At 41.0% G+C, this 27,311-nt stretch overlaps 1 protein-coding gene across 1 annotated transcript in view; it reads right to left on the minus strand.

Moving 5' to 3' along the window:
* Nucleotides 1–27,311, minus strand: part of SCIN (scinderin) — a 273,292-nt gene that overhangs the window by 43,491 nt on the left and 202,490 nt on the right. The window contains exon 6 of the mRNA XM_073677281.1: nt 11,354–11,486. Within this exon, the coding sequence (XP_073533382.1) occupies nt 11,354–11,486 (133 nt within the window). The remainder of the gene's footprint in view (nt 1–11,353; nt 11,487–27,311) is intronic.

The raw sequence follows: 27,311 nt of genomic DNA on the forward strand, positions 1-27,311 counted from the left end.
CATTATAGTAGTTATATTCTTGTACATAGGAGAAGCATTATAGTAGTTATATTCTTGTACATAGGGGCAGTATTATAGTAGTTATATTCTTGTATATAGGGAGCAGTATTATAGTAGTTATATTCTTGTACATAGGGGGCAGTATTATAGTAGTTATATCCCTGTACATAGGAGCAGCATTATAGTAGTTATATTCTTGTACATAGGAGAAGCATTATAGTAGTTATATTCTTGTACATAGGGGCAGTATTATAGTAGTTATATTCTATTCTATAGGGAGCAGTATTATAGTAGTTATATTTTTGTACATAGGGGGCAGTATTATAGTAGTTATATTCTTGTACATAGGGGGCAGTATTATAGTAGTTATATTCTTGTACATAGGGAGCACTATTATAGTAGTTATATTCTTGTACATAGGGAGCAGTATTATAGTAGTTATATTCTTGTACATAGGAGCAGTATTATAGTAGTTATATTTTTGTATATAGGAGCAGTATTATAGTAGTTATATTCTTGTACATAGGAGCAGTATTCTAGTAGTTATATTCTTGTATATAGGAGCAGTATTATAGTAGTTATATTCTTGTACATAGGAGCAGTATTATAGTAGTTATATTCTTGTACATAGGAGCAGTATTATAGTAGTTACATTCTTGTATATAGGAGCAGTATTAAAGTAGTTATATTCTTGTACATAGGGGGCAGTATTATAGTAGTTATATTCTTGTACATAGGAGCAGTATTATAGTAGTTATATTCTTGTACATAGGGGCAGTATTGTAGTAGTTATATTCTTGTACATAGGAGCAGTATTATAGTAGTTATATTCTTGTACATAGGGGGCAGTATTATAGTAGTTATATTCTTGTACATAGGAGCAGTATTATAGTAGTTATATTCTTGTACATAGGGGGCAGTATTATAGTAGTTATATTCTTGTACATAGGAGCAGCATTATTGTAGTTATATTCTTGTACATAGGGGGCAGTATTATAGTAGTTATATTCTTGTACATAGGGAGCAATATTATAGTAGTTATATTCTTGTACATAGGGGGCAGTATTATAGTAGTTATATTCTTGTACATAGGGAGCAGTATTATAGTAGTTATATTCTTGTACATAGGAGCAGTATTATAGTAGTTATATTCTTGTACATAGGGGGCAGTATTATAGTAGTTATATTCTTGTACATAGGGGGCAGTATTATAGTAGTTATATTCTTGTACATAGGGGGCAGTATTATAGTAGTTATATTCTTGTACAAAGGGAGCAGTATTATAGTAGTTATATTCTTGTACATAGGGAGCAGTATTATAGTAGTTATATTCTTGTACATAGGGAGCAGTATTATAGTAGTTATATTCTTGTACATAGGGGGCAGTAATATAGTAGTTATATTCTTGTACATAGGGGGCAGTAATATAGTAGTTATATTCTTGTACATAGGGAGCAGTATTATAGTAGTTATATTCTTGTACATAGGAGCAGTATTATAGTAGTTATATTCTTGTACATAGGGGGCAGTATTATAGTAGTTATATTCTTGTACATAGTGGGCAGTATTATAGTAGTTATATTCTTGTACATAGGGAGCAGTATTATAGTAGTTATATTCTTGTACATAGGAGCAGTATTATAGTAGTTATATTCTTGTACATAGGGGGCAGTATTATAGTAGTTATATTCTTGTATATAGGAGCAGTATTATAGTAGTTATATTCTTGTACATAGGGGGCAGTAATATAGTAGTTATATTCTTGTACATAGGGGGCAGTAATATAGTAGTTATATTCTTGTACATAGGGAGCAGTATTATAGTAGTTATATTCTTGTACATAGGAGCAGTATTATAGTAGTTATATTCTTGTACATAGGGGGCAGTATTATAGTAGTTATATTCTTGTACATAGGGGGCAGTATTATAGTAGTTATATTCTTGTACATAGGGGGCAGTATTATAGTAGTTATATTCTTGTACAAAGGGAGCAGTATTATAGTAGTTATATTCTTGTACATAGGGAGCAGTATTATAGTAGTTATATTCTTGTACATAGGAGCAGTATTATAGTAGTTATATTTTTGTATATAGGAGCAGTGTTATAGTAGTTATATTCTTGTACATAGGAGCAGTATTATAGTAGTTATATTCTTGTATATAGGAGCAGTATTATAGTAGTTATATTCTTGTACATAGGAGCAGTATTATAGTAGTTATATTCTTGTACATAGGGGGCAGTATTATAGTAGTTATATTCTTGTACATAGGAGCAGTATTATAGTAGTTATATTCTTGTATATAGGAGCAGTATTATAGTAGTTATATTCTTGTACATAGGGTGCAGTATTATAGTAGTTATATTCTTGTACATAGGGGCAGTATTATAGTAGTTATATTCTTGTACATAGGGGCAGTATTATAGTAGTTATATTCTTGTACGTAGGAGCAGTATTATAGTAGTTATAGTCTGGTACATAGGGGGCAGTATTATAGTAGTTATATTTTTGTACATAGGTGCAGTATTATAGTAGTTATATTCTTGTATATAGGAGGCAGTATTATAGTAGTTATATTCTTGTACATAGGGGCAGTATTATAGTAGTTATATTCTTGTACGTAGGAGCAGTATTATAGTAGTTATATTCTTGTACATAGGGGCAGTATTATAGTAGTTATATTCTTGTACATAGGTGCAGTATTATAGTAGTTATATTCTTGTATATAGGAGGCAGTATTATAGTAGTTATATTCTTGTACATAGGGAGCAGTATTATAGTAGTTATATTCTTGTAAATAGGAGCAGTATTATAGTAGTTATATTCTTGTACATAGGGGGCAGTATTATAGTAGTTATATTCTTGTACATAGGAGCAGCTTTATTGTAGCTATATTCTTGTACATAGGGGGCAGTATTATAGTAGTTATATTCTTGTACATAGGGGCAGTATTATAGTAGTTATATTCTTGTACATAGGGAGCAGTATTATAGTAGTTATATTCTTGTACATAGGGGCAGTATTATAGTAGTTACATTCTTGTACATAGGGAGCAGTATTATAGTAGTTCTATTCTTGTACATAGGGGGCAGTATTATAGTAGTTATATTCTTGTACATAGGGGGCAGTTTTATAGTAGTTATATTCTTGTACATAGGGGGCAGTAATATAGCAGTTATATTCTTGTACATAGGGAGCAGTATTATAGTAGTTATATTCTTGTACATAGGGGGCAGTATTATAGTAGTTATATTCTTGTAAATAGGAGCAGTATTATAGTAGTTATATTCTTGTACATAGGAGCAGTATTATAGTAGTTATATTCTTGTACATAGGGGGCAGTATTATAGTAGTTATATTCTTGTACCTAGGGGGCAGTATTATAGTAGTTATGTTCTTGTACATAGGGAGCAGTATTATAGTAGTTATATTCTTGTACATAGGGAGCAGTATTATAGTAGTTATATTCTTGTACATAGGAGCAGTATTATAGTAGTTATATTTTTGTATATAGGAGCAGTATTATAGTAGTTATATTCTTGTACATAGGAGCAGTATTCTAGTAGTTATATTCTTGTATATAGGAGCAGTATTATAGTAGTTATATTCTTGTACATAGGAGCAGTATTATAGTAGTTATATTCTTGTATATAGGAGCAGTATTATAGTAGTTATATTCTTGTACATAGGAGCAGTATTATAGTAGTTATATTCTTGTACATAGGGGGCAGTATTATAGTAGTTATATTCTTGTACATAGGAGCAGTATTATAGTAGTTATATTCTTGTACATAGGAGCAGTATTATAGTAGTTATATTCTTGTATATAGGAGCAGTATTAAAGTAGTTATATTCTTGTACATAGGGGGCAGTATTATAGTAGTTATATTCTTGTACATAGGAGCAGTATTATAGTAGTTATATTCTTGTACATAGGAGCAGTATTATAGTAGTTATATTCTTGTACATAGGGGGCAGTATTATAGTAGTTATATTCTTGTACATAGGAGCAGTATTATAGTAGTTATATCCCTGTACATAGGAGCAGCATTATAGTAGCTATATTCTTGTACATAGGAGAAGCATTATAGTAGTTATATTCTTGTACATAGGGGCAGTATTATAGTAGTTATATTCTTGTATATAGGGAGCAGTATTATAGTAGTTATATTCTTGTACATAGGGGGCAGTATTATAGTAGTTATATCCCTGTACATAGGAGCAGCATTATAGTAGTTATATTCTTGTACATAGGAGAAGCATTATAGTAGTTATATTCTTGTACATAGGGGCAGTATTATAGTAGTTATATTCTATTATATAGGGAGCAGTATTATAGTAGTTATATTTTTGTACATAGGGGGCAGTATTATAGTAGTTATATTCTTGTACATAGGGGGCAGTATTATAGTAGTTATATTCTTGTACATAGGGAGCAGTATTATAGTAGTTATATTCTTGTACATAGGGAGCAGTATTATAGTAGTTATATTCTTGTACATAGGAGCAGTATTATAGTAGTTATATTTTTATATATAGGAGCAGTATTATAGTAGTTATATTCTTGTACATAGGAGCAGTATTCTAGTAGTTATATTCTTGTATATAGGAGCAGTATTATAGTAGTTATATTCTTGTACATAGGAGCAGTATTATAGTAGTTTTATTCTTGTACATAGGAGCAGTATTATAGTAGTTATATTCTTGTATATAGGAGCAGTATTAAAGTAGTTATATTCTTGTACATAGGGGGCAGTATTATAGTAGTTATATTCTTGTACATAGGAGCAGTATTATAGTAGTTATATTCTTGTACATAGGGGCAGTATTGTAGTAGTTATATTCTTGTACATAGGAGCAGTATTATAGTAGTTATATTCTTGTACATAGGGGGCAGTATTATAGTAGTTATATTCTTGTACATAGGTGCAGTATTATAGTAGTTATATTCTTGTATATAGGAGGCAGTATTATAGTAGTTATATTCTTGTACATAGGAGCAGTATTATAGTAGTTATATCCTTGTACATAGGAGCAGTATTATAGTAGTTATATTCTTGTACATAGGAGCAGTATTATAGTAGTTATATTCTTGTACACAGGGGCAGTATTATAGTAGTAATATTCTTGCACATAGGGAGCAGTATTATAGTAGTTATATTCTTGTAAATAGGGAGCAGTATTGTAGTAGTTATATTCTTGTACATAGGGAGCAATATTATAGTAGTTAAATTTTTGTACATAGGGAGCAGTATTATAGTAGTTATAGTCTTGCACATAGGGGACAGTAATATAGTAGTTATATTCTTGTACATGGGGAGCAGTATTATAGTCGTTATATTCTTGTACATAGGAGCAGTATTATAGTAGCTATATTCTTGTACATAGGGACAGTATTATAGTAGTTATATTCTTGTACATAGTGAGCAGTATTATAGTAGTTATATTCTTGTACATAGGGAGCAATATTATAGTAGTTATATTCTTGTACATAGGGGCAGTATTATAGTAGTTATATTCTTGTAAATAGGGAGCAGTATTGTAGTAGTTATATTCTTGTACATAGGGAGCAGTATTATAGTAGTTATATTCTTGTACATAGGGGGCAGTATTATAGTAGTTATATTCTTGTACATAGGTGCAGTATTATAGTAGTTATATTCTTGTATATAGGAGGCAGTATTATAGTAGTTATATTCTTGTACATAGGAGCAGTATTATAGTAGTTATATCCTTGTACATAGGAGCAGTATTATAGTAGTTATATTCTTGTACATAGGAGCAGTATTATAGTAGTTATATTCTTGTACACAGGGGCAGTATTATAGTAGTAATATTCTTGCACATAGGGAGCAGTATTATAGTAGTTATATTCTTGTACATAGGAGCAGTATTATAGTAGTTATATTCTTGTAAATAGGGAGCAGTATTGTAGTAGTTATATTCTTGTACATAGGGAGCAGTATTATAGTAGTTATATTCTTGTAAATAGGGAGCAGTATTGTAGTAGTTATATTCTTGTACATAGGGAGCAATACTATAGTAGTTAAATTTTTGTACATAGGGGGCAGTATTATAGTAGTTATAGTCTTGCACATAGGGGACAGTAATATAGTAGTTATATTATTGTACATGGGGAGCAGTATTATAGTCGTTATATTCTTGTACATAGGAGCAGTATTATAGTAGCTATATTCTTGTACATAGGGACAGTATTATAGTAGTTATATTCTTGTACATAGTGAGCAGTATTATAGTAGTTATATTCTTGTACATAGGGAGCAATATTATAGTAGTTATATTCTTGTACATAGGGGCAGTATTATAGTAGTTATATTCTTGTACATAGGGGGCAGTAACATAGTAGTTATATTCTTGTACATAGGGAGCAGTATTATAGTAGTTATATTTTTGTATATAGGAGCAGTATTATAGTAGTTATATTCTTGTACATAGTAGCAGTATTCTAGTAGTTATATTCTTGTATATAGGAGCAGTATTATAGTAGTTATATTCTTGTACATAGGAGCAGTATTATAGTAGTTATATTCTTGTATATAGGAGCAGTATTATAGTGGTTATATTCTTGTACATAGGAGCAGTATTATAGTAGTTATATTCTTGTACATAGGGGGCAGTATTATAGTAGTTATATTCTTGTACATAGGAGCAGTATTATAGTAGTTATATTCTTGTATATAAGAGCAGTATTAAAGTAGTTATATTCTTGTACATAGGGGGCAGTATTATAGTAGTTATATTCTTGTACATAGGAGCAGTATTATAGTAGTTATATTCTTGTACATAGGAGCAGTATTATAGTAGTTATATTCTTGTACATAGGGGGCAGTATTATAGTAGTTATATTCTTGTACATAGGAGCAGTATTATAGTAGTTATATCCCTGTACATAGGAGCAGCATTATAGTAGTTATATTCTTGTACATAGGAGAAGCATTATAGTAGTTATATTCTTGTACATAGGGGCAGTATTATAGTAATTATATTCTTGTATATAGGGAGCAGTATTATAGTAGTTATATTCTTGTACATAGGGGGCAGTATTATAGTAGTTATATTCTTGTACATAGGGGGCAGTATTATAGTAGTTATATTCTTGTACATAGGGAGCAGTATTATAGTAGTTATATTCTTGTACATAGGGAGCAGTATTATAGTAGTTATATTCTTGTACATAGGAGCAGTATTATAGTAGTTATATCCCTGTACATAGGAGCAGCATTATAGTAGTTATATTCTTGTACATAGGAGAAGCATTATAGTAGTTATATTCTTGTACATAGGGGCAGTATTATAGTAATTATATTTTTGTATATAGGAGCAGTATTATAGTAGTTATATTCTTGTACATAGGAGCAGTAATCTAGTAGTTATATTCTTGTATATAGGAGCAGTATTATAGTAGTTATATTCTTGTCCATAGGAGCAGTATTATAGTAGTTATATTCTTGTACATAGGAGCAGTATTATAGTAGTTATATTCTTGTATATAGGAGCAGTATTAAAGTAGTTATATTTTTGTACATAGGGGGCAGTATTATAGTAGTTATATTCTTGTACATAGGAGCAGTATTATAGTAGTTATATTCTTGTACATAGGGGCAGTATTGTAGTAGTTATATTCTTGTACATAGGAGCAGTATTATAGTAGTTATATTCTTGTACATAGGGGGCAGTATTATAGTAGTTATATTCTTGTACATAGGTGCAGTATTATAGTAGTTATATTCCTGTATATAGGAGGCAGTATTATAGTAGTTATATTCTTGTACATAGGAGCAGTATTATAGTAGTTATATCCTTGTACATAGGAGCAGTATTATAGTAGTTATATTCTTGTACATAGGAGCAGTATTATAGTAGTTATATTCTTGTACATAGGGGCAGTATTATAGTAGTAATATTCTTGCACATAGGGAGCAGTATTATAGTAGTTATATTCTTGTACATAGGAGCAGTATTATAGTAGTTATATTCTTGTACATAGGGGGCAGTATTATAGTAGTTATATTCTTGTACATAGGAGCAGTATTATAGTAGTTATATTCTTGTACATAGGAGCAGTATTATAGTAGTTATATTCTTGTACATAGGGGCAGTATTATAGTAGTAATATTCTTGCACATAGGGAGCAGTATTATAGTAGTTATATTCTTGTACATAGGAGCAGTATTATAGTAGTTATATTCTTGTAAATAGGGAGCAGTATTGTAGTAGTTATATTCTTGTACATAGGGAGCAATATTATAGTAGTTAAATTTTTGTACATAGGGGGCTGTATTATAGTAGTTATAGTCTTGCACATAGGGGGCAGTAATATAGTAGTTATATTCTTGTACATAGGGAGCAGTATTATAGTCGTTATATTCTTGTACATAGGAGCAGTATTATAGTAGCTATATTCTTGTACATAGGGACAGTATTATAGTAGTTATATTCTTGTACATAGTGAGCAGTATTATAGTAGTTATATTCTTGTACATAGGGAGCAATATTATAGTAGTTATATTCTTGTACATAGGGGGCAGTATTATAGTAGTTATATTCTTGTACATAGGGGGCAGTAATATAGTAGTTATATTCTTGTACATAGGGAGCAGTATTATAGTAGTTATATTCTTGTACATAGGAGCAGTATTATAGTAGTTATATTCTTGTACATAGGGGGCAGTATTATAGTAGTTATATTCTTGTACATAGGGGGCAGTATTATAGTAGGTATATTCTTGTACATAGGGGGCAGTATTATAGTAGTTATATTCTTGTACATAGGGGCAGTATTATAGTAGTTATATTCTTGTACACAGGGGCAGTATTATAGTAGTAATATTCTTGCACATAGGGAGCAGTATTATAGTAGTTATATTCTTGTACATAGGAGCAGTATTATAGTAGTTATATTCTTGTAAATAGGGAGCAGTATTGTAGTAGTTATATTCTTGTACATAGGGAGCAATATTATAGTAGTTAAATTTTTGTACATAGGGGGCAGTATTATAGTAGTTATAGTCTTGCACATAGGGGGCAGTAATATAGTAGTTATATTCTTGTACATAGGGAGCAGTATTATAGTCGTTATATTCTTGTACATAGGAGCAGTATTATAGTAGCTATATTCTTGTACATAGGGACAGCATTATAGTAGTTATATTCTTGTACATAGTGAGCAGTATTATAGTAGTTATATTCTTGTACATAGGGAGCAATATTATAGTAGTTATATTCTTGTACATAGGGGGCAGTATTATAGTAGTTATATTCTTGTACATAGGGGGCAGTAATATAGTAGTTATATTCTTGTACATAGGGAGCAGTATTATAGTAGTTATATTCTTGTACATAGGAGCAGTATTATAGTAGTTATATTCTTGTACATAGGGGGCAGTATTATAGTAGTTATATTCTTGTACATAGGGGGCAGTATTATAGTAGGTATATTCTTGTACACAGGGGGCAGTATTATAGTAGTTATATTCTTGTACATAGGAGCAGTATTATAGTAGTTATATTCTTGTACATAGGGGGCAGTATTATTGTAGTTATATTCTTGTACATAGGGGGCAGTATTATAGTAGTTATATTCTTGTACATAGGGGCAGTATTATAGTAGTTATATTCTTGTACATAGGGGCAGTATTATAGTAGTTATATTCTTGTACATAGGGGGCAGTATTATAGTAGTTATATTCTTGTACATAGGAGCAGTATTATAGTAGTTATATTCTTGTGCATAGGGGGCAGTATTATAGTAGTTATATTCTTCTACATAGGGGGCATTATTATAGTAGTTATATTCTTGTACATAGGGGCAGTATTATAGTAGTTATATTCTTGTACATAGGGGGCAGTATTATAGTAGTTATATTCTTGTACATAGGGGGCATTATTATAGTAGTTATATTCTTGTACATAGGGGCAGTATTATAGTAGTTATATTCTTGTACATAGGGGGCAGTATTATAGTAGTTATATTCTTGTACATAGGGAGCAGTATTATAGTAGTTATATTCTTGTACACAGGAGCAGTATTATAGTAGTTATATTCTTGTACATAGGGGCAGTATTGTAGTAGTTATATTCTTGTACATAGGAGCAGTATTATAGTAGTTATATTCTTGTACATAGGGGGCAGTATTATAGTAGTTATATTCTTGTACATAGGTGCAGTATTATAGTAGTTATATTCTTGTATATAGGAGTCAGTATTATAGTAGTTATATTCTTGTACATAGGAGCAGTATTATAGTAGTTATATCCTTGTACATAGGAGCAGTATTATAGTAGTTATATTGTTGTACATAGGAGCAGTATTATAGTAGTTATATTCTTGTACACAGGGGCAGTATTATAGTAGTAATATTCTTGCACATAGGGAGCAGTATTATAGTAGTTATATTCTTGTACATAGGAGCAGTATTATAGTAGTTATATTCTTGTACATAGGGAGCAATATTATAGTAGTTATATTCTTGTACATAGGGTGCAGTATTATAGTAGTTATATTCTTGTACATAGGGGGCAGTAATATAATAGTTATATTCTTGTACATAGGGAGCAGTATTATAGTAGTTATATTCTTGTACTTAGGGGGCAGTATTATAGTAGTTATATTCTTGTACATAGGGGGCAGTATTATAGTAGGTATATTCTTGTACATAGGGGGCAGTATTATAGTAGTTATATTCTTGTACATAGGAGCAGTATTATAGTAGTTATATTCTTGTACATAGGGGGCAGTATTATAGTAGTTATATTCTTGTACATAGGGGGCAGTATTATAGTAGTTATATTCTTGTACATAGGGGCAGTATTATAGTAGTTATATTCTTGTACATAGGGGCAGTATTATAGTAGTTATATTCTTGTACATAGGAGCAGTATTATAGCAGTTATATTCTTGTACATAGGAGCAGTATTATAGTAGTTATATTCTTGTACATAGGAGCAGTATTATAGTAGTTATACTTCTCCATATAGGGGGCGGTATTATAGTGGTTTGTTCCGTCTGCAGAATCTGATATTTGGAACATAACGTTTGGCTTTGATTTCTCTCTAGCAGATAGCTTTTATTTCGCTGTAATCTTTTTTTTTTTTTTAGAGTCAGTATGAAACCTCCTGTAGATTGCCATCTCCTCGGTGAGCTCGGCCATGTTGACGTCTCTGAATGTCGCTTTGTATGAGGAGTCTATGATGTCAGTCCGGTTGTGACTGAGGTGTTTGTTGCGATCCGTCGTTGTGCAGCCTGATGGCGCTGGATGCAACAGTAAAGCTGAAAACTTAATGATTTGATCACAACACAAAACGCGTCGGGTAAAATAAACAGGAAGCCTGACCTTTCCACACAAAGATCTTTTTGTCCGCGGAGTGGTCCAGGATGAAGCATTCCTCGGAGATCAGCATGGCCTGGGAGAAGGGGTTTTCTTCTGCGACCACAGAGACCTTCATGGACCCGCTGGCATCAGACACCTAGAATAGGAAGAAGATCCTCAGCTGAAAATGGCTGATAACAGAGAATAATAAATGCATTCTTTTTTCATAGGCAAATAAAGAGGCTCCAGGTTTCCTGCCCCTTTAAACAGTTGGACGACACCGACAGGAAAAGGTTATTTGAGAATACAATGATTTTTTTCCATTTGCTGCTAACAAAACCATGAAAAATGTGTCCCACACAGCGTCCTGATTATTCTGGAATATTCTGTGAATATAAAGCGACGAACATAGTGGGATCAGATGTGGGAAGGATCTGGTCCCACTTATGCTAAAAAAAAAATCCGCAATATATTCCTATTAGCTGTTAACTAGTTAAATCCACTTTTGGTAAAATTGGGAAACAGACAGTATCGTAGAAAGTAAATTCACCCAGCTTTAACCCCTTAGTGACCACCAGACCTCTTTTTACTGACCCCGACAGGTGACAATCCTGTAACTGTCACCTGTACATTATAGCTGACAACTTGCTGCATCATCCACGATCAGTGTTGGCGGCGACCATGGACGTTTAACCCCTTAGATTCTGCTGTCAATAGTGACTACAGAATCTAAATAGTTAACAGAGTGTGGGGGGCTCCCGCTTTAACCCCATCGGCACCCTGAGATCTGGATTGTGTGGTCCTGATGTTTGCCATGGCAGGTAACGGCCAAATAACAACCTTAGAGTCTGCCGGCTATAGCGGCCTGTACAGAAGTTATCAAAATTTCTGCTTGCTGTCAGTGAAGGGATATATCCTGGTTTTCTTTTTTTTAAACCAATTATTTTTATTTAGGTTTCAAAAATTTACAGCAAACAGTTATCAATATACATATAACAATTCACATAACGTGTAGTAATACAGTCAAAACCCTCTCCCCCCTCCCCCCTCCCGCCAATACTCCTTATGCCGGGCATACCTGGGAACATTGACAATCATATTACCGCCATCCATGTGACGCGCCCCTGGGCCTTCTGTGTCGTGCGGCATCGCGTGCACGGGGGCTTACCCGGAGCCGGATCAGATGGGGGTAGTAGTCTCGTGGCGGTGACCCGGTCCGTGCCCAGGGAGTCAAACTAAGTGGCGAGTCTATTAGCAGTAGATGTTGGATGACTACGCCACCCGTTGAATGCAGCTTTGGAGCTGCCGCTGCAGGGCAGACCGCTGAGGCCGGTGGAAGGATGGTGCAGCGGGGATGGTATAACCCCCAACGGGAGGGGTATGGCCTCAGGGCAGCCGACGTGGAAGATGGGGGTAGCAGGAACCACTCAGAGACGATGCGTGTAGTTCAGGGTCTTTACTGGTGACAAAGATAGACCCTCCCGGAGTACTTGCTAGCGATCGGGGCCTGGTCAGTCCTTGAGCAGATGGGATTTCCCCTGGCCAGGCGGAGTTGTAGGCCTCCCCAACTAACTGTACTCTTCTGGCTACCTTGCTAGAGGCGGGTAAAAGTAGCCCACGTCCCTGAGTGTACCGTGTGGTGCTCAGCCGTATGGCCGGTGACTCGGGGCCTTCTAATGGCTTCCGCTCCACGATGGCGGTGCTGGTCCCACGCGTGTGACCGTGCCTTCGGGTTTCTGGGCCAGAGGACCTGCAATCCCCTGCCGGTCGGTTTCTGATGCTGGGTAAGGATTAGTCCCCACAGCCTCGGACTCCGGGTCCGGAGATAACTTCTCAGTCAGGGCGAGCTCTGCAGCTGCCAGCCCCTGACTCCTTGTAGCACTGCTCCCACAGAGCTCCTGTTGTTTCTTCCTATGCTGCTTCTCTTCTCTACTCTTGTTCTCTCTCTCTCCCTAACCCTGCCTCAGCCCTAGGTTTTTATAGGGGAAGTTCTTCCCCTCCCAGGACTGGGCAGGAGGTGTGGCATGCATAAGATCCCTGACCAAGAGACCTCCCACCTGCTCTCAGACATAATATTGCTATTATTGTGGAGACCAGACCCCTGGGGTGCCACATTCCCCCCTAGTGAAATTTAGTACTCCGGGACTAAACATATTTTACAAAAACATAACAGGGTATAACAACAACAATAAAATACAATAAGGAAACACATAAAGATGGTCACGGTGTGTCCGCAACCGGGTGCAGTCTTTGAAGAAAACAAAGGTGTCCATTTCACCAAAACAGGGAGACGTAACCAGGTAGGGGTCTGTCCTGCCCCGAGTCCTTAACAGTCTTTAGTCCGTCCTGGGTTACGCTCCAACTATACACAAAGGATTCCCGGTAAATCCACCAAAGACTCCTGTAAATAACTAGAAACACAAAATTATACACAAGCAACAATAACAGATAAACATTAATAAAATAACTTAAACACTTAGATCCTCCACCGTACGGGCAGCTGGCCTCTAGTGACCCTAGTGGACCTACGAAGCTGGTTGACTGGTCCTGAGCTACAGGGAATAGGAGCTGTCAAGGGTAAACTGGGCAGCCGTCTACGGACCCTTTGGCTCACTAGGGGTATGGCAGGCTCACTATAAGCAGAGGGTTGATCCTCCTGGTCTGCTTGTGTGGAGTCTTCTGCCTCCTGGACCGGCTGTTCTTCCAGCTCTACCGGTTGCTCTGTAAGTACTTGGGATTCTGGTTGGAGGAACGTGAGGACGGGTACCACAACTGCACCATTGACTTGAGTCCAGGACCGAGGAAAGTCTCCGAGCACAGTACTAACCATATCTTTCCCTTCCTCTACGGGTCGAGGGTCTTCTTGTTCCTCTTCAGGGTTCCGTAGCTGTTCGGGACACTTCTTCAGGTGATCCCGGGATACAATGGTTGTGGTTTCCCCTCCGTCTTTGCTGATGGTACAGACCTTCGGGTTGTCGTGGCTTGAGGGCAGTACGGTGTACGGGTCCTTCTCCCACTGGTCGTCCAACTTATGGAGCCGTCTTTTCCTCTTCAAGACCTGCTCTCCGGGCACCAGGGGAACAGCGGGAGCATACTGGTTGTAAGTTTTCTCTTGTCTTTCCCTAGCTTGACAGAGACTACGCTCCACGCTCTCCTGTACTTTCCGGTACTGCTGCTGCCTCTCTGTGTCCCAGTCTGCTTCTGGTGAAGTGTCCTCGGGTGTCAGGACTCCCATCTCCAGGTCAACAGGTAGCTTACCAGGTCTTGCCCTCATCAGGTAAGCCGGGGTACAGTTAGTGGAACCTACCGGGATGTGGTTGTATAGGTCCACTAGGTCGGGCAACCTCTCGGGCCACAGACTGCGTTCTTCCAGGGGCAATGTTTTTAGAAGATCTATCACCACCTGGTTCATTTTCTCACAAAGTCCATTAGTTTGCGGATGATAGGGTGTCGTCCTTATCTTCCGGCAGCCATACAGAGTGCAGAATTCTTGGAAGACCTCCGCTTCAAAGGCAGGTCCCTGATCCGTCAACACTTGGTCCGGGTACCCGTGTGGACGGCAGAAATGCTGCTGGAAGGCTCTAGCTGCTGTTCGAGCTGTTAAGTCCTTGACGGGGACGACAACCAAGAACCGGGAGTAGTGATCCACGATGGTTAGTGCGTAGACGTAGCCACTTCTGCTTGGGGTCAGTTTTACATGATCCAAGGCTACCAGTTCCAACGGCTGCCGGGTGACGATGGACTGCAGGGGAGTCTTCTGGCTGGCACGGTCCTTCCTTCTTAGGTTGCACGGGCCACAGTCTCTGCACCACCTCTCGATGGTTCCTCTCATGCCCACCCAATGGAACCGCCCGCGCAGCAGGAACTCCAGCTTCTTCCATCCGAAGTGCCCAGCTCCGTCGTGGTATGCCTCCATCACCATAGCTGCGTCTCTTCTTGGCACCACTACTTGCCAGATTAATTCATGCGTCCGGGAGTTAACCATTCTGCGGCACAACTTCCCCTTGTAAAGGAACAGTCGACTCTTCTCAGCCCACAGTTGCTTGGCTTCCTCCGGAGCGTCTGGGTCAAGGCGTGCATCTGGCCGAGTCAGCATCTCCTTTACCAGTCGGACGGCAGGGTCACTGTCTTGCGTCTCCGCCCAGTTGTAATGAGGTAAAGGGTTGAACGTAGCGGATTTACTCCTTAAACGGTGGGAATACTGGATAGTCCCATGACGGTGGAATGCGGGGAGTTCAACTTCTTCCAGTCCCTCTGAGTCTTCCCCTACGTCCGGTAGATTTGGCATCCTGGACAGGGCGTCCGCGTTGGTATTGGAGCGTCCTGCCCGGTATTTGATTGTAAACTCATAGTTGGACAAACGGGCCATCCATCTCTGCTCTAGGGCACCGAGTCTTGCTGTGTCCAGGTGTGTCAACGGGTTGTTATCCGTGTACACGGTGAACCGGGAAGAAGCGAGGTAGTGCTTAAAGCGTTCGGTGACTGCCCACACCACTGCCAGGAACTCTAGCTTAAATGAGCTGTAATTTTCAGGGTTTCTTTCGGTGGGTCGCAGTTTTCGGCTGGCGTAAGCAATTACCCGTTCTTTCCCCTGCTGAATCTGGGACAGTACGGCTCCTAGCCCGATGTTACTGGCGTCGGTGTAGAGGATAAAGGGCTGGCTATAATCAGGGTATGCCAGGATTTCATCCCCCGTGAGGGCCATCTTCAGCTGGCGGAAGGACTCTTCTTCCAGCTTCTCCCATCTGAAGGGTGGCTTCTGGTTCTTGGCCTTCCTGGACTGGCCTATCAGGAGGTCCTGCATAGGAGCTGCCTTTCTGGTGAAACCGGGAATAAACCTTCGGTAGTAGCCTACCAACCCGAGGAACTGCCTCACTTCCTTTACGCTGGAGGGGCTTGGCCATTCCTTAATTGCGGTGATCTTATCAGGGTCGGGAGCCACTCCGTCAGCACTCACCATGTGTCCCAGGTACTGCACCTTTGGCTTCAGGAGGTGACACTTGGAGGGTTTCACCTTTAGGCCGTAACTTGCCAGAGCTTCGAACACTTCCGCCAGGTGTTTCAGGTGGTCCTCGTAGGTCTTGGAGTAGACGATGACATCGTCCAGGTATAACAGGACCGTCTCAAAGTTCCGGTGTCCCAGACAGCACTCCATCAGTCGCTGGAAGGTTCCTGGTGCGTTGCAGAGTCCAAACGGCATGCAGGTAAACTCGCTAAGTCCCATCGGGGTGGTGAATGCGGTCTTCTCCCGGTCCGCCTCTGCTACAGGAACCTGCCAGTACCCGCTAGTGAGATCCAAGGTGGAGAAGAAGTTAGCAGATTTTAAAGCAGCCAAAGACTCCTCTATTCTTGGTAAGGGGTACGCATCTTTGTGTGTGATACGGTTAATTTTCCGGTAATCTACACACATTCTCATGGTGTTGTCTTTCTTTTTGACTAAGACTAGTGGAGCTGCCCAGGGGCTACAGCTATCCCTGATTACCCCAGCCTCCTTCATGTCTCTAAGCATCCCCTTGGCGTGTTGGTAGTGTGCAGGGGGTACGGGTCGATACCTCTCTTTTATGGGAGGATGGTCTCCCGTGGGGATGTGGTGTTCTACCCCCTTGACTCGCCCGAAGTCTAACGGGTGTTTACTAAACACTCTCTCGTACTCTTGAACCACCCGATAGACTCCCTGTTTCTGATGGGAGGGAGTGGAGTCAGTACCCAAATGTAGTTGCTGACACCAATCCTCCATTATTTTCTTAGAGCCGTTACCTTCCTCCGGGTGAGATGGAGGCAAGGGTTCCACAGACTGTATAGAATTTTGGTTGATGGTGTATAATTTGGCTAGCGTGGCATACCGGGGTAGGTACACTTCCCTCTTCCCGATATTTATTATGCGAACGGGCACCCTCCCATGGCGTACATCAACCACCCCCCGGGCTGTCAAAATGGTGGGCCTACTGTCTGAATAGGCTGGTTCTACCATTGCTTGGTAATCTCTACCTCTCAGACCAATAGCTGCCCGACACCAAATCATCATTTCACTTTTCGGGGGCATGGCAATAGGGAAAGGGTCACACATTCTTACGCTACCAATCTCACCGCCGGAGAGTTCCACCTGTTGCCGTCGCATCAGTGCCCGGATCTCTTTCTGGAGCACTCGCTGCTGGCCGGAGCTGGCGTTCTTGGCAACCTGCTGTAAAATGAAAATCACCTCTGCAAGACAATTTTCAATCACATTAGTTCCTAGAGTTATCTTTGGGTGACTCTCACGCTTGTCAATGTCTACAATGACCAGTCCCTGTGCTGCCAGTTCGACTCTACCGATTTTAATGGTCATCTCTTTAAATCCGATCTGCGGCACGGGTTGACCATTGCTGGCGATGATACTCAAGTCGTCGTCAGGGTAGCGGGTTATATCCGAGTCATTCCAGTACTGCTTGAAGAGCACGTACGGGATGGTGGTGACCTGTGACCCGGTGTCAAGTAGGGCACTCATAGGAATGCCATTCAGTACCACAGGCAAGACTGGACGTCCTCCCACATATCTGTCGCGCCAGCTCGATGGGCCTGGTGATCTTTTTCCTGGGGGTTGGCCCTCTACCCCAGGTTGTGCCAGTTTAAAGGACAGTACCTTGCCATATGTCCGGGTTGATTGCAGCGGCGGCAGATGGGTTGTCCGTCCTCGTTGTATCGGTCGCTGGGTCTTCCTCTGGCCGGTGGGGTCCTCCTTGGTCGACGCCACGGGATGTCCTCCGGTCCGGATGCCAGCTGGATCTTCCCTGGAGTGGAAACCTGTAAAGACTGCACAGTTCGGGTTAGCGCAGCAACACTTTTAGCTAGCTCTTGGACCTGATGGTGCAGGTCTGGAGCCAGGTCATTGTTCAAAGCCTGCGCATCAGCCCCCACAGGCCCTGCCGACAAGGGCGCCGCCTCCTGGTGGTAAGTGATAGCTGGGCGCCTGTGGGTCACAACGCCACCCGGTGCCGGTTCTCGGAGCACCCGGATGGCTCTGTCCTTGAACTGTGCAAAGTCCAGATGAGGATCCTGTAAGGCTATGGCCCGCAACTGGGTTCGGTGGACATTGCAATATAGTCCCTCTATAAATTGTTCGGTCAACAGCCTGTCCTCGTTTCCCACGCTGTCGGGGTCGGTCTGCTTAATGGCTCTCAGGGCCTCTTGTAGGTTTAGTGCATAGTCCCTTATACTCTCATGTGCTCGCTGCTTGCACCCATAGAATTTAAGCTTAATCTCGGCTGAGGTGCGGGTATCAAAGGTGTCCCTCAGCCGGGTTAGTATCCCTGTGACAGTCCTCCTCCCAGGTGGCCAGGACTTTACCTCCCTTTGGGCTGCCCCGGTTAGTTGGGCCACCAGGATGCTCACTTTTTGCTCTTCTGTGAGGGGGTACACCTGGAAGAGGCTATCCAGCTTTTCTCTAAAGTCATTCAGGGTATGTGACTCCCCTGAGTATTGGGGTAGCCAGGCTGCTCCCGGGATATAGGGCATGGTGAAAGGCATGACTGCAGCAGCGCTGGCGCTGGCGGGGGTTGAGGCAGTGAAGCTCTCCTCCGTATCCGACATCTTCCTCCCCCCCAGTGGACCGTGGCCTACCTTGCGATGATCCTCTTCCATAGGCCGCGGCTCCGCAGTGGATCGTCAGGGTCGAGGACCTTCCGTCGCGCTCCTGTGACGTCGGCGTCTGCTGGGCTCCTTCCAGGACCTTACGCGACGTCTGGACGTGAGGCGGGGCTTCAGTTCTCGCGCGCTTTTGGAGTCCACGCCCCTCTTCTTCCCGCGCGGCGTCTTCAAGATGGCGTCCAACGGCGGGAAAACTCCACGGAAGGCGGGAAGAAGGCTGAAAATGGCGCCGGATGGCGGGAATCTTCACCGATGGCGGGAAGAAGGCTGAAGATGGCGCCGGATGGCGGGAATCTTCACCACTGGTAAGTTTGAACAGTCTTTTTCAGGCACGCAGTACCCGGTGGTTGCGGGCACGAAATCCTGCCGACTACGCCAAAAGTTGACGCGCCCCTGGGCCTTCTGTGTCGTGCGGCATCGCGTGCACGGGGGCTTACCCGGAGCCGGATCAGATGGGGGTAGTAGTCTCGTGGCGGTGACCCGGTCCGTGCCCAGGGAGTCAAACTAAGTGGTGAGTCTATTAGCAGTAGATGTTGGATGACTACGCCACCCGTTGAATGCAGCTTTGGAGCTGCCGCTGCAGGGCAGACCGCTGAGGCCGGTGGAAGGATGGTGCAGCGGGGATGGTATAACCCCCAACGGGAGGGGTATGGCCTCAGGACAGCCGACGTGGATGATGGGGGTAGCAGGAACCACTCAGAGACGATGCGTGTAGTTCAGGGTCTTTACTGGTGACAAAGATAGACCCTCCCGGAGTACTTGCTAGCGATCGGGGCCTGGTCAGTCCTTGAGCAGATGGGATCTCCCCTGGCCAGGCGGAGTTGTAGGCCTTCCCAGCTAACTGTACTCTTCTGGCTACCTTGCTAGAGGCGGGTAAAAGTAGCCCACGTCCCTGAGTGTACCGTGTGGTGCTCACCCGTATGGCCGGTGACTCGGGGCCTTCTAATGGCTTCCGCTCCACGATGGCGGTGCTGGTCCCACGCGTGTGACCGTGCCTTCGGGTTTCTGGGCCAGAGGACCTGCAATCCCCTGCCGGTCGGTTTCTGCTGCTGGGTAAGGATTAGTCCCCACAGCCTCGGACTCCGGGTCCGGAGATAACTTCTCAGTCAGGGCGAGCTCTGCAGCTGCCAGCCCCTGACTCCTTGTAGCACTGCTCCCACAGAGCTCCTGTTGTTTCTTCCTATGCTGCTTCTCTTCTCTACTCTTGTTCTCTCTCTCTCCCTAACCCTGCCTCAGCCCCAGGTTTTTATAGGGGAAGTTCTTCCCCTCCCAGGACTGGGCAGGAGGTGTGGCATGCATAAGATCCCTGACCAAGAGACCTCCCACCTGCTCTCAGACATAATATTGCTATTATTGTGGAGACCAGACCCCTGGGGTGCCACACATGCGGACCATATTTTCCCAAAAGTTCTCTCTCCATGCCTCCGCCTGTAAATGCTTTCCTCTAAATGCATCACCGTACGTGTCTGAGCAATAAATTCCCTCCTAGTGGGGGGTTCCGAATCTGTCCATTTTCGTGCTATTAGTTTGCGTGCCACATATAGCAATCGCGCTATCGCCACTTTGTAATGTTCTGAGACAGGTATTCCATCCACCTCCCCCAAAACACACAGCACCGGGTTTCTGTCAATTGTACATGTATAAGCCCTCTCAATTTTGTTAACAACGACCAACCAATAAGCCACTAGCCGCGGGCATGACCATAGCATGTGTAGCAGTCCGGCCTGGTCCGTGCCACATCTAGGGCAATTGGAATCTCCCCTCAAGCCCGCCTTGTACAGGCGCAGCGGTGTTTTGTATGTCCTATGTATTATGTATAATTGGGAGATCCGTGCCTGCTCGCTTAGAGAGATCTTCGGGACATATTCTAGAATTGCCTCCCATTGTTCTGTTGTGAGGGTACCCACCTCCCTTTCCCATTTACTCTTTGCAATGAAGTGATTTCCCCCCAGATAGGAGTGCAGTAGGTCATGATATAAGCTCGATATGACTCCCCTCGTCCCTCCCTTCATGCACACAGAGTCTAGTACAATGTCACCCTGAACCGTCATGGCTCCCAATCCACACTGTGCCCTCCAAGCATGTCGAAGCCTATAGTATTGAAATCCCCACACCAAAGGCAAATCAAATTCTTCTCTCAATTTCTCAAAGGTCTTCAGGTCCGTTCCACTCTGCAGCTGGCACACATATCTCACTCCTTGCGCCTTCCAATTGCCCATTTGACACAGCTTATTAAGTTCCGGCAGATGTTCATTGCCCAACACCGGTGAGTACTTAGTCAGCTCGTCCACCCCCCTGATCTTTTTAATAGTGTCCCATACCTTCTGAGTCAAGCCTAAGGTAGGATATATTGCTCCCAATTTCTTAAAGGTACCATCCTCTAACGCCTGGACCAGTGGGCGTCTCCCCGACACATGTACCAGCACCCGGCAAGCTGCCCCTCCACAATCAGGTTCTCTCCATCCCCTGACATGCTGGCCCTGTACTGCCAAGAAATAGACCCAGGGATTGGGTGCGGCCAATCCTCCCTCCTCCTTCCCATTTTGCAGCGTTCCCAATTTAATCCTTGCCTGCCTCTTGCCCCATATCAAAGATCTGAAGATAGAATCAATACCCTGAAACCGTTTTTTTGGTAGCCATATCGGTGAGTTGTGCAAAACGTACATTAGTTGTGGCATAAGGACCATCTTAATCAGGTTAGTTCTACCCGTCACCGTCAATGCCAATTGGCACCATGCACCTATTTTCTTTTTAAATTTCTCTAGCAGAGGAACTAAATTCAGATCCGTGAATCGTGTCAATGGAAGCGCCACCCATATCCCAAGGTATTTAAATTGTGAAACCAGCTGGAGCTGCTTCCCCCTCTCATCTATCTCCTCCGCTTTTATTGGTCTATCTACAGCCATGACATAAGACTTGTGCCAGTTTATCTCCAGTCCCGAAATGCTCCCAAAGTGTTTAATTACATCCATCGTGCACCCCAATGTCTCTCCTGCATTTTCCAGAAATAACAGGATGTCATCGGCATACAGTGATATTTTTTCTTCCAGCCTCCCAAATTTAAATCCGACCACTCCTCTCTCAGCTCTTATTTTGGCCGCCAGGGGCTCCACTGCCACCGCAAACAATAGCGGGGACAGCGGGCACCCCTGCCTTGTGCCCCTATGTAAGTCAAACATCCCGGACCGTTCACCATTCACCTTAACTACCGCCCTTGGGGATGAGTACAATAACTTCACCCAGGCCATGAATGCGGGGCCAAATCCCATTATTTCCATGATTTTCCATAAATATTTCCATTCCACGCTATCAAATGCTTTTCTAGCGTCCAATGACATCACTATTCTCCCGCCACCATTATCAGCAGGCAGCTGCATATTAAGAAATAATCTTCTCAAGTTAACAGCCGTGGAGCGGTTGGGCATAAAGCCCGACTGGTCCTCGTGAATAACAGTATGCGCAACCCCGGAGAGCCGGGTGGCCAGGATCCTAGCGAGTACTTTGACATCCGTTGTCAACAACGATATGGGCCTATACGACTCCGCATCCATGGGGTCTTTCCCCTCCTTTGGCAGAACCACTATCACCGCTTCCTCCATTGATCTCGGTAACGCCCCCTTCACCAAAGCCTCATCAAACACAGATTTCAATTTTGGAGCTAGCAGTTCCACCAGCTCCCTGTACACCTCTCCAGGTAGACCATCAGCACCCGGTGATTTGTTATTGGGCATAGACAGAATTGCACATTCCACCTCCTCCACACTCACAGGTTCATCCAACCTCATCCTATCTTCCTCAGACAATTTAGACAGTGAGATGCCTTCCAAAAATTCCTCTACGGCCCCCTCCGTGTCCCGTACTCTTGAATTGTACAGTGCCATGTAATATTCCTTGAAGACCTCCAATATGTCCTTTGTGTCTGTCAGAGTCGTCCCCGTTTGGTCTCTCAACCTGTACACCCTGGAAGACTCCCTCTGTGCCGCAGATATCACCGCCAACAAGTGACCCACTCTCTCTCCTTCCTCAAAGAATTGGGCTTGCTGAAATGCCCTTTTCCTCTCAGCTTGCATCATGTGCAGTTTATTAACTGCCTCCTGTGCCAATTTTAGTCTATTGTGAGCTACACTCGTTGGCGCCAAAATCATGTCTGCCTCTGCCCTTGTCAAGTCATCCTTTATTTGTTGATCTGCCAATTTAATTTTGGTCTTACACCGTGAGATCTCACTTATAAAGAGTCCCCTCGTAAATGCCTTCATAGCCTCCCACACCACTGTGGCCTCAGCACTCCCTTCATTCACTTGGAAGAAGTGCTCTAGTTCTTTGGTTATGCCACCCATATCCACCACTTTAAGCCACGTCGGGTGAAGACGCCAACCTCCCCTCTGACCCTGAGCAGATCCCACTAGAAGCGTGACAACCATAGGACTATGATCCGATAGAGTCCTCTGTAGGTATTCCACCTCCCCAACCATCCCATCCATAGCAGTATCCCCAAAAGCCAGGTCTATCCTTGACAGTGTTCCGTGTGTAGCCGAATGACACGAGAAGGTCCTCTTACCCTCATTTCGTACTCTCCACAGATCCACCAGCCCCAGCTCCCCCACGTAGGTGCCAAATGCAGTCATTCCGTCCCGTCCAGCTTCCATACCTGCCGGACGTACTTTATCCCAGTAGTCATTCATGGTGTTGTTAACATCTCCCATAATCAACATCGGAGCCTCCCCCCATCTGGCCGTCAAGTCCATTACTGCTTGAAGTTCCTTTTTTGAATAAGGTGGAGGGATATATAAAGCCACTAAAATCATTTTGTGTCCATACAATCTGCACGCAATCCATACATACTGCCCTTCACTGTCTACTTGCACTGCCAGCTCTTCATAAAGTGCGTTTTTGTGTATTAGGACTGACACCCCCCTGGAGTACGAGGAATAAGTGGAATGATATGTCTTTAACATCCACCCTCTCGATAGCCAGTGCCTAGTATCTCTAGTGAGATGGGTCTCCTGTAAGCACGCAATCATAGGATCACAAGATCTGATGTGATTCAGAACTGCTGCCCTCTTAATCCTGTCAGATATACCACGTACATTCCAACTTAAAATCCGAACCGTACGGTTACTCATTGTGCATTAGAAAAAACAATCCACCATCATCAAGTAACATCTTTCCATTTTGTTCCCCAGCATACCAGGTCAAACAGCATAAGCAACCCCATTTTCCCGCAAATCCAACCCATCCACCTCCCCCCACCCTTCTCTTGTCACTCTCTTCCCAACGTGAGAGTGGGAGCTCAAAGAACCTGAGCAACATCGTAGTATACCGCATATCAACATGCGCCGTGTCCTCCTCCAGCATTGGCAGTCTCTCCACCACATAATCAATAATATGCATAGTCCCGAACCATTAATCAAACAAATTAACTATAAAACTATAAAACGTAGATCCCAGCGGGGGTTTCTCCCCCTCCTCTGCGGTTTCGCAGAGCAATGCAGAGCCACAACCCTGTCCAGTGGTCAGGATAGCAGGGTCGTGCATTCACCGTGCCGAGTCCTCAGCTTCTCTCAATTTGCTCCGGTTCCGCTCCAACCACGAGGCGGCCTCTACCGGTGACGGGAAAAAATTGACCTTTCCAAAGGCTTCCACTCTTAATTTGGCAGGATAAATTGTAGAGTATTTCACATTCAAAGAGCGGAGCTGTTTCTTCACTTCACCATACCGTATATCCTGGTTTTCATCTATATACTGAATACCGGTCGTGACTGCGGGGGGTGCTGCTGATTTACATGGTGCCAAATCCAATATACTTGTATGTGAATAAGGCCTTAAAGGGGTTATCCAGCACCATTTAATTCCACTGTGGTGACGTCAGCCGCTCACAAGTTATCGGCAGGCATCTTGCACTGGTCCTCTCCGGGTACGACGCTTGTACAATAACCTAGCAATGGTGGTCGGACATCACGTCTCTCCCCATAGAAGTGACAGACGCTTTAATAGGTTTATTACAATGTATCAACTCAAGCCTCCTCTATCCTTGCTGATTGTTCTTCCCCTACACTGACACATTGTAACAAATCCCCAGCCATACTGGTAGGTCTGCCCTGTTTTTTAATAACTTACAGTTCACTGACAACAAGCAGAGATCTTGACAATGATAAGAAGTAACAATTATTAGAATGTTGCAGAACTTTTCCTTTAGTTCTAGACTGTATGGTCCCTTTAAGAATGACCTATTCCACAGTATTTGTTCCCCCTGCGGGGATATATTATATATATATAAAGCTCCGGGTGTTTACTCAGATATTTCCTCTGCAAGAAATAAACATGTAACACGATTTACATGAGGAGGACGCCGCTCCCGGAAACATCTCCGCTCCTGGGAAAGTCTTCTGAGCCTTCACATTGACATCTATTGGAAAGTACTGAGCTCCTTTAGGCTCTGTCCACACAGCGTCTTCTAAACTCAGGTGAACCCGCAAAGTTTTTCAAGCAGAAGACACTTCTGTAAACTTTGCCTTTTTTTTTAAAACCCGGCATTTTGGGCATTTATTTTTCCTTTTTTTGTGTCAATTTTTCATTCGTTTCCTGAGCATTTTATCAATGTTTTTCTTAAGGGTTTCCCTAAATTTTTGTCACATCTTTTTTACTGTTGTTTTCCTGGTCGCTTATTTATTTATTTTTTTTCACTCTATTGAATAATGAAGAAACTGTAGCATTATTTTTAAGTAAAAACGATGGCAAAGTTTTCCAAAAAAACGTCTGGAAATCTTCCGACCTTTGCCATTAACTTGCAATATCAATTACAGGACATTGAGCAAAAAATACAACAGAAAAATGAACGTGTCACTTATTTTAATGACCTGGCAATTATAGAAAACTGAAGTGTTTAAAAGATGTTCAAAAGCCTGAAGGTGTGAACAGCAAGTGACATGTACATAGAAATGAACAGGAACATTCTTTCAGGCATTTTTCGGAATGGACCTGCCTGGAAAATACATAGCAATGTATCTATTATCTATCTATTATCTATAAATATCTATTATCTATCTATTATCTATCATCTATCTATCATCTATTATCTATCTATTATCTATCTATTATCTATAATCTATCTATCATCTATTATCTATCTATTATCTATTATCTATCTATTATCTATTATCTATCATCTATCTATTATCTATCATCTATCTATCATCTATCTATCTATCTATCTATCTATTATCTATCTATTATCTAGCATCTATTATCTATCTATTATCTATTATCTATCATCTATCTATTATCTATTATCTATCTATTATCTATCTATTATCTATCTATTATTTATCTATTATCTATCTATTATCTATCTATTATTTATCTATCTATTATCTATCTATTATCTATCTATTATCTATCTATTATCTATCTATTATTTATCTATTATCTATCTATTATCTATCTATTATTTATCTATCTATTATCTATCTATTATCTATCTATTATTTATCTATTATCTATCTATTATCTATCTATTATTTATCTATCTATTATCTATCTATTATCTATCTATTATCTATCTATTATCTATCATCTATCTATTATCTATCTATTATTTATCTATCTATTATCTATCTATTATCTATCTATTATTTATCTATTATCTATCTATTATCTATATATTATCTATCATCTATCTATTATCTATCTATTATTTATCTATCTATTATCTATCTATTATCTATCTATTATTTATCTATTATCTATCTATCATCTATCTATCATCTATCTATCTATCTATCTATTATCTATCTATTATCTATCTATTATCTATTATCTATTATCTATCATCTATCTATTATTTATCTATCTATTATCTATCTATTATCTATCTATTATTTATCTATTATCTATCTATTATCTATCTATTATTTATCTATCTATTATCTATCTATTATCTATCTATTATTTATCTATTATCTATCTATCATCTATCTATTATCTATCATCTATCTATCATCTATCTATCATCTATTATCTATCATCTATCTATTATCTATCTATCATCTATCTATCTATCTATCTATTATCTATCTATTATCTATCATCTATCTATTATCTATCATCTATCTATTATCTATCTATCATCTATCTATCTATCTATCTATTATCTATCTATTATCTATTATCTATCTATCATCTATCTATCTATCTATCTATCTATCTATTATCTATCTATTATCTATCATCTATCTATTATCTATTATCTATCTATCATCTATCTATCTATCTATCTATTATCTATCTATCATCTATCTATCTATCTATCTATTATCTATCTATTATCTATCATCTATCTATTATCTATCATCTATCTATT

Source organism: Phyllobates terribilis, unplaced genomic scaffold, assembly GCF_046119375.1.
Source record: "Phyllobates terribilis strain yellow unplaced genomic scaffold, ASM4611937v1 Scaffold_4__5_contigs__length_816908805, whole genome shotgun sequence".
In the NCBI taxonomy this organism is placed as follows: Eukaryota; Metazoa; Chordata; class Amphibia; order Anura; family Dendrobatidae; genus Phyllobates; species Phyllobates terribilis.